A 13,593-nucleotide genomic window follows, 5' to 3' on the forward strand; every position below is an offset into this window, starting at 1 on the left:
TGATCGCACTGAATCTACTTCCTACATGTAATGTTCCTGTTCTACTGCTAGTACTCTACAAAGGGCTCCACAGTCTTTGCGAGTGTGTCTGTGCCATGCTCTATGTGACATTGCTACTATGAGGAAATGGGACCCAAGGTATCAACTACTTTACAAAACAGACTTGTACATCTTATTGGTAGGGTAGGAGCCTATATGAAAAATACTTACGAGTTAGAAATAAAACCATGGTACGAGGCTCATATTCTGGGAATTTTAGATATGTAGACAACAGTGCACAACCAGACAAACTAGTGGATCCCAGGTTTAAAGGTTTCTTATAAATTCCACCTTCCTGGTTTAGGGATACAATAGGCTTTTGCAACGGAAGAACCCAACTCTATTTAAAAGAATTTAAAACAAAATCAGGTAAGTTTTCAGTATTGCTGCCTAACTAGAAAAGGTAAACTCAGCTCTCTGAGTTTCTATATTTATTAATTCATTTTTTCTGAGTAGCAGCCATCACTTTACTAATATCACTTCAAACACATAACATCTCTTTTATATAACCTCAGTATACTCACTTGTACTGGACTTAATGGACTGCTTTAAACCTTGGTGATCTATTATTTTAAATTAAATCCAAAAGATCTCTCTAATTGACTATGGGAAATAATATTTAATTCACCAACATTTTATGACAAAAGTGAATGCTATATTCTTATTTGAAACATGTAAGCATTGCCTGATGTCTTCTTGGCAGGAACTGCATAGAATGCCAACTATGGAAAATACAGTAGAATTATTTGTATTTTAGTACAGTGGGTATAAAACATCATATATTTATAAAGTATTGATAATGGCAGTAGTAGAAGTTTTTGATTCCTATGGGAAACTGGGAAACTTGCCATGTAGAATGGCCAGTAGAACATGTATCTTTACTGTTTCAAATGACTTTCCTGCTCTACCACCTTTATTCCTGCCCTTCCAATGAAGATCTAATAGGTAATTGAGCCTAATGAAGTATGCTTTTATATCTCTGACATAATGATATTCATTTAAGAATATAAAGATTATCTATTAGTCATAAATATAGTGCAAAGTATGGACAAAACCCATCAAACCCTCATAATGAGCTGTTAGATTACTTAGGACAGAATTAGTGTTCACCCCACTTCTTCATTTCAGTGAAGCACAACAATACACCCTTGGAATTGGTGGAGAGAAGAAAACTCTTATATGGATTTTCATATGTGGAAGATTTCATTCTTCTATATCTATGAAGCCAAACACAATTTTTCTTTTCGTTGGACTCCAGTGTAGTCAATGATTTTGTATAGGGATTACAAATTCTCTTTCTCCAGGCCGAATATCTATGGGGATAATTTGCATTGTATGCAAACTATAGTAGATCGAAATGTTATGAAAACAAACATAGTTAAACTCACATTAAGCTTCCTTTGGAGCAAGCATTCTCAATGGAGGCTATATGGCACCCAAGGGGGCAAAAATTGGTTCTTTGAGGAGAGAAAAAATCATAAGATAACACTATGATTCATTGCCCTCCAAAAATCAGCACTCTCTGACAAAATCATATTCCTTAGTATTCAATTTTTCTCATTAAATTAAATGATTTTTTCTCCTTAGATGGTGAATATGAAAGAGATTGATTGAAGGTTTTTAAAAGCCAAGTTTATCTCTAAAATTTTTGATGCCATTCTTAAAAAATCAGGATTGACTTTGGTTTTTATCCAAATACCTATTTATAGTTGATATAATTTCCATCTTTCCTTGCATCTCAGCTTTTCTCTAATTTCTCTGCATTACTTCCCTTTGAGCCAGTCGCTGATAACTGGTGTGAACACCAGAAACCGTCACTTATCTTCACTCTGTTACTGATCTCTAATGCTGCCACTTGCTGAGTGCTGGACATCTGTCTTCACAGCAGAGTAGAAAGAGCAACAGAGCACAGTCATAAGGCCTGGTTCTACTGTGTCAAGACTGACTACTGTCTTTATATCCAATTTTGACTATCATGGTAAAATGTGGTAAAATGGCTAGAAAAGGGGCAATGGAAACAGGAACAACTTCCTTAACAACATTTCAGGGTAGCTTCTCACTTGGTAAGTTAACTCTAATGCATTCGTAATTCTAAGGTATATCTTCATACCTGATCAAAGTAGAAAAAATGGGATAACAGAAAGCATGCTACTATTTCTTAATATTTACTTGATGCAAAGGGGCATTAAAATATGTAGAGAGTGAACTTACTGTCTAAAGTATATTAGTGAGTATATTTCTATTATAATTTATAACCTCTGAAAAGTTATTACTCTTATGTTTTAAAATTTTATTAAAATAAAATATATAATTATCTTATTCATTGAAACATTTTTCTTTGAAAAATACTTTACATGGAAATAGTTTGCAGTGCCAGACAGCTTGCAAGTTGGTTCAGAATGCATGTTCCTAACAATTTAAATTAAAGCAGGAAGGGAGAAAATTCTTCAGAGGATGAGAACTTTGGTTTAGGAATCTGGGGACAGACAGCTCTGATTTTATCATTTTATAATTTTTGATCTTGGTCACCTTCTTATAAAATGCACCAGGCACAATATTTTTCAGGGACTCATAAAAGTTTTGAGACTAAAGTTACCTCATAAAGTGATGCAAAGACGTTGCTTGAGGTGAATGGGACAGCAGCCATACAGCAAGAAGGGGCTACAGTCAGGCATCACTGCTCCCACCGCAACCTTCACTGCAGATACCATCAAAGCTCATGAGAAGACTAATTCCCAGATCCAATATCATATCATAGTTATTTTGGTGGTATCTGTGGTTTGTGTTTGATTATAATATAGCACAACAGCACTGTACTTGAGAAAAAGTAAAATAAAAGTTATTTTCCCCAAATCACCCCGAGAAGAAAATGTCCCCAGATTATAGCATCTTACTACTTTCTGCACTAGAGGACACAGGAGGGAGAGTAGAGACAATGGAAGGTGTATGATGTGCTATAAGAATTAGATCCTTCTTATCCTAAATATGAAGTAAAATTTAAGAGGAATTTTCAGAGAGTAGTACACTCTGTGGCTTATGTGATTGTCTCCCTCCAAAGAGCAGGAGGCCCTCTTGCTGACACCTATCAAAACAACCCAAAGAAGTACGTTGGCCTCACTTAAAGAGAAGTAAGCTGTGATGTGAGGAAGTGCTGTATCTGCATGTATAAGAACTATAAAAACAAAGCAAAAAGACTATACATTTAAATAGACCTCCAAACTGAACCAGAACATTATTCCTCAAGAAGGATTAGAGAAATCTAGTCAAATGCTTTGTTCCATTAATATGTGATTTGCTACATTTCTTGATTCAGGGGTGATTTTAGCTCATTGTGATCAATCCCAAAACTAAATTTGCTTCCAAATTGTGGTTTTTGATGCAACTGTAAGAATTTATATGCACTGATTTGTGAAAGGCACCAATTAAGAAAATCTAATATTTCATAGGCCAATGTTTGAAAAAAATATTATTTCTTGGAATTCAGACAAATTTGGGGAAAATTATATTTTGAGTACCAACTTAAAGTGCCAGCATGTCCATATGAATTGGGCACACAATCTATTTACTGAAAATAAAACTGTAGTATTAGAATCTTCTAGCTGTCAATAATCTTTGACTTTGTAAAGGAAATTTTAGGCAACTTTGGAGGTATACCATCTTCTAAACCAATGAAATCCATTCAATATATAGGCTTTCTTCTTTCCCCACACATTTGTAGAAGCAATGTTTAATGTACCTTTAACATTTCTATACATTAAATTGGAAATATTGTGTACTAACCTTAGTGTTTATATCATAGAAAAGCATTAAGTGAAGAAGGGCTTGGAGGTTTAGATTTACATCAAGAATACAGGGGTCTGACCAACACTTACAGATAATTTTGCTTCAGTACTTGTTTCTTTGATTTTGGGGGGTCCTTTTGTTTTGCTATTGCAGGGAAGTAACAAAAATTACATCTGGAACATTTCCAATTTTTCTTGTAACCCTAAAATAAAATCATGGAAGTAAGAACATCAAAAAATTTCTACAAAAATCATTTGAATATTACCATGGACTTGAGACATAATGTTCTTGATGTAGTATTGGCAACGTCTCTGAAAGTTTTTAAAATAGGACTTTCTGTTGGAAACCCAAAGTCACCTTCCACATGTAGTCCAATCACCCTACGTTGTTCAGGAACAGGAATGCTAAAACCAGAACTACTGGCGACAGAGACATGCCTTTGTTTTCACTCTGATATTTCTCCTTAAGCAATGCTCCCTTTGTAGCCCCTGAACAAGAAGGCCACTTAAAATGTCCTCATTGTTTGTAATAACTTTTAGAAAAATTTATATGTTATTTAACAGCAGCAGACTTTCTACTCAGGAAGTACTGGATAAGGAATCCTTCAGAGCCTATTGTCTTCAGAACATTGTATTAACATCCATCGACTGTGCAAATCAGTTCCTTCTCCTCTGCTCCTGCTTCCTCCATTTTTTTTTCCATCATTTGGCTACACAGAGATGCCCCATGTCTTTTTTGCATACATCATCTCTGTTTTTTCTCTTTTCCTGCATAATGGTCCAGCTTTTCTGAGAGTAGCTGTTGTCCTGAGTGTGATCCTTTACTAAAATGGGGATTGAATGAAGGTGGAGCACAAATTATCTGGAAGCAAAGGAAGACCAGGCATTTGAAAAGGACTCAAAGGGAATGAGTAATGAATCAGGGTGGCCTCGATGAACCGCCATGAGGGAATTCTCAGTTTGGACACAAAAGGAATACATGGATAGCAAGGAAAACCTAGGGAGAGAATCTCTGTGGGAAGCCTGCCTCGTAGGTTGGTTAGTACAGAGGGTCAAAGCCAGCAGCCCTCAGATACGAACAGAAACAACTGTATTTTATGAGTTACAGTTAAGCCTTCAAACATGCTGCTTTGGAGCACAGAGTACTTCGAGGACTTGACATCCTTTCATAATTCATGTTCATTGTTCCTCTAAGTAAAATATGTGTCTCTCTCTGCAGTTACTCTGTTAGGAATTGTACTTTAAAGGCAAGAGGACATTTTTGATAATGCACATCTTAAACTTTCCATTAAACTACCAAATTTAAATTCTACCTTTTTGTGCACTCTGACATTTTTGTCTGGCATTTTCATTAATTTTGCGACATACATAAATGTAGCTGAAATGTTAACTGATCAATACTTTGTCTCTCTCATGTAGCACTAGCACTCCGTTCCCTAAGGACCACACAGCAGAACAGAAATTAAATGTGTAAAATATCAAATGTTAATGTTAAACACAGCGGCACTTACTGTATAACGACAGAAAAGGCTAAAACAATTCCAAATGGACAGATGGTACCACAAATTATCTACAATCACATTTAAAGATTAAAGTTTGTCCTGTAAAATAATTCTTTGACGCACACTGAAGTGTGTCCTTTTACTGATAGCTCAGTTGTCCAATTATTTTTGTGCTCATTACAGTGAGAAATGACAGTACTGAAGAGAAAGAGAGGATGTGCACTCTTTTTCCCCCTGTGTTGTACCCGCTGACATCCATAAGAACACAAATGTCTGGTCAAGAGCCTGATGAAAATTAGGCCCAATTTATGAGACATTTCCATGTCTACAAATAGATGATTCCAATAGGCAAGCAGTGCCTTCTGCACCACATCCGTCTGTGTTCGCTCTCAGGCATACGATATTCATAGCAAAATTTAAAAACCTAATTCAGAGCACAAAAACACAAACGTTCCCAGGAACATGTTCACTTATATTGTATACATCACCTCCTGGGCCGATTTCAGCTTCTCACATCGGCAGCTGGCTTTGACCCTTCCCCACAGCACACAGCGGTAGTGCTGAAGAGGCCAGAGCAGCTCCACCCTGCATTTCTCATTCTCTCCACTTCACTTGACATTAGGACAAAAAGTTACTCTTTTTCCATTTTGATTTCTTTGCTTTACAGTTATTTTGTGGTAGTAAATTAGAAAAGAAAAATAAAACAGAATAGAAAAAATGGCACTTACATGCTATAAAGTTTACTGATCTGGACCTAAAACCAAGCTGCGTAATGGTACAAATGCACATGCTCCATGAGGCAGCTGCATTTATGAAAAAGTGGGCCAAGTGGAACCAATATTATAATAATAGACCATGATCCAGCCACAGGGAATGATGGGAACAATATGTTTGTAACAATGGGATACTGCTCATACTCTTCCCCTAATGGAAAGCAGTTTTTTTTCAATAAACTGGCCTAAAAAGGCTCTGGCTATGCAATTATATATTTGAAAAATTTCATTTTTAAGTACTCACATCATTTAGTATCTATAAGATAAATGAAATCCTGCAACAGATTTTTTTCTGATTGTTAAGATTACACAGTACATACTTAAAAGTTCTTTTAGAAAGGAAATAATATGTGCTGTGTGACTTTGGCCAAGGTACTTAACTTTTCTGTGCCTCAGTTTCTCCCTCTGTATATTGGAAAATAGGAGTATCTATGCCATAATAAGGTTGTTGGCAATATTAAACTCATTAATTCATGAAAGACATTAGTGTTCCAAAATACAATTCCCTGGCACATGAATGCTTAATAAATGCTAGTTATTATTGCATAAAAATCTTTTCATATAAGAATTTAATCTGAGGTTAAAATAAATGATTGATAGATTAAAAAATAGTTTAGAATGTAAATGGAAGAAGGTCTAGGGAAAATTGGTACAACAGCATTAAGCTATGTCTATCATCATTTAATACCAAGTTTTATTAGCAAAAACACTTCATTTATCTGGCATCATTGAATAAAAAGTTTCTCCGCATAGGAAAAATTTCCAGATTGGTTCATTGGTTGGTCACTTGGTATAGAAAGCCACTTATTTTGGAGCCTACCAGGTGACAGGCACTCCACATGTGATGGTGGAGTACCAGCGAGAGAGGAGGGGTTCCTGTTTTCGTGGAACCCTCAGTGCAGGTCTACTAAATGAAGCTTGGTTTTATCATTCATTGTTTTCATCACATTCAACAGAATGTATTCGGTGCTTTTTTTTTTCCAAGAAAACATTTAATGTTACTGTTTCTTCTCAAAAGTACCCTTCATGTGTGTTCACATATTAGTTTGTGGTCCCTTTTTTATCACTGGTGTCAGCAGTCCCTTTCCCCAGCTTTATTGTGCCTCCTCCTTTGTTGCAAGCACCTTGTGTTCAGCTTGTTTCACAGGGCTGAGTCTGCTAGAAACCTACCACTAGCTAACAGAGATATTGCATTTCTTACCTGGTGAATTTTGACCCTCTTATTGTGAAATTGTTTAAGTATTATCATGCACATATACCTAAGTTTCTCAGAATTTTGGTGTGTGATTTTTTTTTAATCAGAAAGAAATTTTAAACAAAGTCTGCCATCTTGAATTCACTTTACATGAGTGACATCTAGAAGACAGATGAATTATATAAAGACTTACAAAACACATTGTAATGCTAAAGTTTTTTAGCATGAATGTTCCTGAGCAAATTATATAATTTTGTAGATTTCTCTGTTTTCCAATTTTACAAACAGCTGTGGGGAATGACTTTGGAAGGAGTGAATCAAAGATGGCAGCATAATCTTTTTGGTGGAATATGACGGTGTCCGTGACAAGGCACCATGGAACTTGGATGTAATAGCATAAAATAGACAAAGAAACTCAATATCATTTTTTTCCTCATTAACATCAAAGTGCCTCTATGATAATGAAAAATCATAATAAAGTTTGCTTAGCAGCTCCTCTACCCCCGCTGAAAGTACTTGATACGTGAAAGAACTAAATAAAAGAGTCTTGAAAGAGGCAGGGTTTCCTTTCTAAATCTTAATGATGATGACAATTTCTTTCTCTAAGGAGACAACAACATGTCTATGGGAAGCAGGCTGCCTAACTTTCTGGTAACTTACAACATAATGGGACATATACACTCTTTGTTCCATGTGCTCAGGCATTAATGAAAACCCCATACAAGGCCTGAGAGGAAGACAGAGCTCAAAGTACTAAACAGATGTGCACACTCATTTGAATAGGAATACTAAAATGTTGATATGTTACTATAATTAAGGCTCTTCTTGTAAGCTCCCATAATAAAGTCCTATTTGGCTAAAATGGCTACTGTAAGAAAGCATCAGGTACTCATATTCTAACAAATGTGACAATAAAATAAAGGATTTCAAAAGAACTCCACTTAAACTTCAAACTGAAATCCTGAATAAGCAAAAATAATGTGAAAGCAGAAAATTCCAGCTAAAGCTCAAAGGAGAATATTCTTTCGGATTTTCAAGCTTTGCAAGTTGGTCTCATCAGCAGTTTTTAAATAACCAAAGTAAAAGGCTACAAGATGAACATTGTTAGAGGACTATTTGGATCTATCAAATTCTCACTTGTGCCTTTTTGAAAACTGGAAATCCCAGAAATAATGAAATGCTGCTTAAATAGGTCATATCTACTTCCAATTGATCCACATCTTAAAGTATTACCAGCTAGCATTCTGCTGTCAATGATTTCCATATTTTGAAAAACATCTCTATAGAATGAATACAAGTAAAATGAGGATGATCAAGATTATAACTTTTTTTTAAACACTAAGGACTTTTCTTGGCTCTGCTATTGGGATTTGGGATTATGCAATATATAAAATTTTACTTTTTAGCTGTCACAGGGAAAATTGTACATTGGTGGAGATGTTTATGTTCCGGAAGTCTGGGGGGGGCGTGTATTCTTGGACTCAGACCTTGAACGATCCATCAGGTTCTGCCCACGGCAAATCTGTCCAGTCAAGTCTTAAAATAGGAGTTTTAAAATGGCCACATCAACATAACTGTTACTATAGCCACAGAAACACGCAGCTCCGATTACTGAATTTAATGAATAACAATGTAAGTATAACAGTATGATCATACCACAAAAGCAGCAAGGCTCCTTGGGGGTGAGTCCCAATCAAAGCAACTATTAACGTAGTATGCAGCATTTACAAGCACCATGACACAACGCTTCGTCCTGATAAAGTTTCTTAGTAGCAGCTGTAATAAAGATGAAATATTATTAGAATTTGCAGGACTAAAAACCATCAGATATACTGCAAAATTCTTCAAGCTTACTGTGATTTAAAAAGGATTCAGGAAGTTAATAAAGTTATAAGAATATACCAAGCAATTTGGCTCATGAGTTAAAGGAAAAGAAGTATCTCTGGAGAAAGTGGAAGAAACTGAATTATAAGAGCAATTTCTTAGCTAAGTATATTCTTTAAATAATATTATCAGGTAGATTAGACTACTTTTGTTCAAAAGAAAAAATCTCCAAAAGATTAATAACATTTTTTGCTACTTACATACTACAAACCTTAAATATACTTTTAACTCTTAAATCTGATTGAGGTTTTAAGATACTTTAATGCTTTAATTTTAAGCTATTTCAAAGTGAAATGGATAACTTGGAATGTTTTTATTTTGGGTCTTAGGGAAAAACCTACCAAGTATTGCTTTATTATAAAAAACATTTTTCTACCATTTTAGTAGGATTCTCCCTTTCTTACCATTATATCTCATTTTCTATTTCTTTCCCTCTCCCTCTCTATCTCCCTCTTTATCTCTACCTTTCTCTTTCCTGGAATGAATTTAATCTATATTTTCTCATAATTCCAGAGTCAGGGAAAAATTATAGTAACCATGTGCTTTACAAAATCTTTTACTAAAAAAAGTATATGAGAATTCATATAACTTAAAATTTAAATTTAAAACTAAAGCATGGCTATAACTATACAAAGAACTAGATGATGTTCAAAAAATTAGCTATAGCTGTGTTAATAATTAGAATAATATGTCTGCAGGTTAATATTTTGTTACTTCCAAATATATTTCAATACGGATCTGGTATTTTAAGGAGGTAGCAATGTAAAATTTACTGAGGTCATAGAGAAAACTATATGTATGTAAATGTAGGTGCAAGTACATGCATACTAGTTTTAACAAATTACTCAAATTCAAATTCCTTTCATTCGAATTTAAGGATCTCCCTACTTGTTCTCCTTCTTGGTCCCTGATCATTTCCTTTAAGGGCTACTTTTATTAATTTTATCTCTAATTGTAGAAAAATATAATCTGTGTTTCTATTTAGATAGATATTGCATTTGTAACTCACACACTGTCTTTAAATAATCCAAGATCCCACTGTTTATTGTGAATAGTTTAAATTAAAAATAGAAATCACTCTTCTAATGGTACAGAAATTATTAAATATTTTTATATACAAATGAGTTCTGTAAACTTTATAGGTATATCAAGTACATTTTATTTTAGTTGTGTTAATTAGAAAAAAACATTTTTAAAGGGGTCACTTAGTACTCTTTCTAACTTAATTCAAACCTAATTTAAATCCATCAGTCTAATTACAAGCTATCAAGCCCAATTTAAAATTTCTTCATGACAGAAAAATCTGAGTTCCTGATTTTCTATTTTCTTAGCTGAAAATGTCAATAAAAGTTCACTTCGAAAAGATCATAGTCAAAATCTCATTAAGAAGGTTTCCCTTAAAAGATGGAGCCCCCTCTCTTGTGGATTAGAGGGAAGAGCTTTGTGCTGGGCTCGCTTTACACACACCTGCATCATACCTGTGGGTGGTCTGGACAAATATTTGAACCTCAGCTTTTGGTGTTCTCATTTACACATTCCATGGCAATCAAATTGTATTTTATGTTCAAAATGATCGTTCTTTTGCTGATGCATGAATACATATCCATTCTATGCAACATCTACAGTATCCCCTTTCCTTTTTGACCACCCCCTTCAATTTATTAGTTTGGTATTGTCCTTGCTCGATCACTTAAGGAAAGGAAGGGAAGAGAGAAAAAGAAAGAAAAAAAGAAAGAGCCATTTCACATGAGTAGATGATCAAAAATTTCATAGTCTTCCCCCCTCCATACCTCCAAAGTGTATTTGAATTTAGTTAGATGTTTTACAGATATAATCAGGTCTTCCCAGAGGGATTAATCTTTCCTTGCTTTTTACCTGTTTAGAGAGTCTGTTTTCCTCTTCAATGTACTTCTGTTCTTTGGGTATTAATGTTCGTAAGCTGGCTTTCACCTATACATCAACATATGTGTCTGTTATGGATTAATATATTACAAATGTTTACAAGTTTTTCATGCAGTTCAATTTGCAATAGTTTTTAAAGTTTCAAAGTCCTGGCTGCTGTGCTCATAAAATATAAATGTATACAGTGGCACATGCATGCACTTCCATTTCTTACGCAGGCAGGCAGCGGCTGGAGTTCAGCGGCTGCAGCAGCCACCAACTATAACAGAAAGTGTGGGTGTGCCAGGCAGTGGCAGAAGCGTATTCTCCAAGATACATCAAGGTTTAGAGAAAATGAGGAATGACAGAAATTCTCTACAAATCAGGAACAAAAGCTTTCATGAAACTGAACTCTTTAGCAGTACAAAAAAGCCAAAGTTAAGACTTACAGCATTAAAAATCACATCTATTTCAAGATAGATGACCCCCTTTGTTGGCCCTGTCAGCTGCTTGTTTTTCAAGACGTAGGCTTTCTGTTCACCATTTTGAATCTGCGGGAAAAGGACATGACAGCCGTCTGTCTCACGGTCTCCACTGAATACACTCCCTCGGTGACCTTTGACCCCCAGCTGCTGAAACTGACAGAGAACCCAAAACAACTGTGGCAATTCTGACAAGTACCTGTTCATTACCAGGATCAAGTCTGTCAGGAAAAATTAACTATCATGGGATTCAACATGGCCGTGAATTGAGTATGTTAAAATTTTTAGTGTTCTTATTACAGACCTTCGTTGAGAAATGACAGATATAGAGCTAAGGGTTTTTTTTTTTTCCTGAGCAAAAGCAACACAGAGCAGTGTGTCAGGTGAATAAAACTTACAGACAGCAATGGTATAGCAACTTTGCCCAGAAAGTCAGCACTCCGGTCTCTATCTTCATCATAAACTGTCACTTCAAGAACTGAATGGATATCTTTAATGTTGCTGCATAATAAACATACGTAAGAAAATATAAAGACTTCATCAGTAGAGAACAAGAATAAAAATGCTTTAGAAAATTTAGATAGCTCCAGCTGATTTTGTGTGTGTGTTTTTATGAATGCTATTTGCATATACACATACACAAGGTAGCTTGGTATCTGACAAATTTCCCACAATGCACCTTAGTTAGACCACAGTGATGGTTCTATTATCTGGAACTGTGAACACCATCGATATTTCAAGTTATATTTTTTTAATGAAATGTAATTTTCCATCTGGATGGGTAAAGAATAAATAATTGTATAAAAACAAACCACTAATAAGTGGCCTGATATTTTTTAGACTTTTCCTTCTTCTCCCTCTCACAATAATTCCTGTCTTATTATCCCACAGAAAACATCACCAGGTTTGATATTAGCAAGAGTAACAGTTGATTTAATATAGGTTTATTTTTTATTATAATAGGACATCTTTTTGTTTATAGTTCTCATGAAAACATTGACTTATTTCTGTCGGGTTTATAGTAAAAAATTAAGTGAAACAGAAAACAGAATGGGGAAAATGTAACATTGATAGCTACTGTACCACCCTAGGATTTAGAAATTAGGTAGTATTCCATTATGTTCCAAAGACAACATATGTTAATAAACAACTATACAAGTTCCTCATATTTTTGTTTCTGGAAAAATAAGCTTCAATTGTTGACAGCATTTTTCTTTGATCAAACTGTTTACCAAGAAAACACAAATTAAGAGAAGACAAAAAATGAATATATTCATTACTAAAAGACTGCAACCACATGTGAGAAGAGGCTTTATCAGGGCACAATCAATTAATGGCTTTGATAATAATCAACCCTATTCATTCAATTATGCATTCCAGAGAAAAACACTCTCTACAACTGTCTCAGGAACGCAAGTCTCCTGACCAGGGCTTTCATCTCTTATAAAAATGTGGAATTCCTTAAAGATAAATTGGTCAGATAATTAAATTTGATTAGTTACTGGCTCTGAAGCAGAGACATTATAAGAAATTATTAAGAAATTCAGGAGATTTTCAAATACAAAAAAAACTATATTAAAAAACTTTTAAGAAGTACTTCTGTTTGGAGTTTTACCTTGTTTAGAATTCGTTACTAAAGCCCAGTTTAAAAAACAAAAACAAAACAACAACAAAAAATCTGGCCTTAGGGGATACTATAGTATAGCATTGTAAGCTTTTACAGTGTATGATCAAAATGGTTTATAAACTTTTTAAAACAAAAGAAAAACTAACTGATAGGGTGTTTAGGTACCTAGGACAATACTTAATATTCTTATTGTGCTGAAATGCAACAAACCAAAACTAAAGCATCTGCCGAATCGGAGACTGGATTGTTTGCTGATTTGAGCAATGGAACAAATAGAGCTTTGTCTTGCTTGGTGTCAATGCAATTGAGGAGAATTTCAATAGAAAGTATAAAAGGAAGAAGCAGTATGGCAATTCAGTTAATGGGAGCAAAATCCTTAGACAAACCATACAGAAAGTACAGTTTAAAAAAATATCTGTGAAAACAAA

At 34.7% G+C, this 13,593-nt stretch overlaps 1 protein-coding gene across 10 annotated transcripts in view; it reads right to left on the reverse strand.

Annotated features, from left to right (window-relative positions):
* The window catches only part of MCTP1 (multiple C2 and transmembrane domain containing 1), a 471,427-nt gene that overhangs the window by 141,797 nt on the left and 316,037 nt on the right, over positions 1-13,593 (reverse strand). For all 10 annotated transcript variants that reach the window (XM_036020549.1, XM_036020547.1, XM_036020545.1 and 7 more), the window contains 4 exons: positions 11,937-12,039; positions 11,506-11,607; positions 11,051-11,125; positions 8,948-9,067 (listed from right to left, as the gene is read on the reverse strand). In XM_036020549.1, coding sequence (XP_035876442.1) covers positions 8,948-9,067; positions 11,051-11,125; positions 11,506-11,607; positions 11,937-12,039 — 400 coding nt within the window. The remainder of the gene's footprint in view (positions 1-8,947; positions 9,068-11,050; positions 11,126-11,505; positions 11,608-11,936; positions 12,040-13,593) is intronic.

This window comes from Phyllostomus discolor, chromosome 3, assembly GCF_004126475.2.
Source record: "Phyllostomus discolor isolate MPI-MPIP mPhyDis1 chromosome 3, mPhyDis1.pri.v3, whole genome shotgun sequence".
Taxonomy (NCBI): domain Eukaryota; kingdom Metazoa; phylum Chordata; class Mammalia; order Chiroptera; family Phyllostomidae; genus Phyllostomus; species Phyllostomus discolor.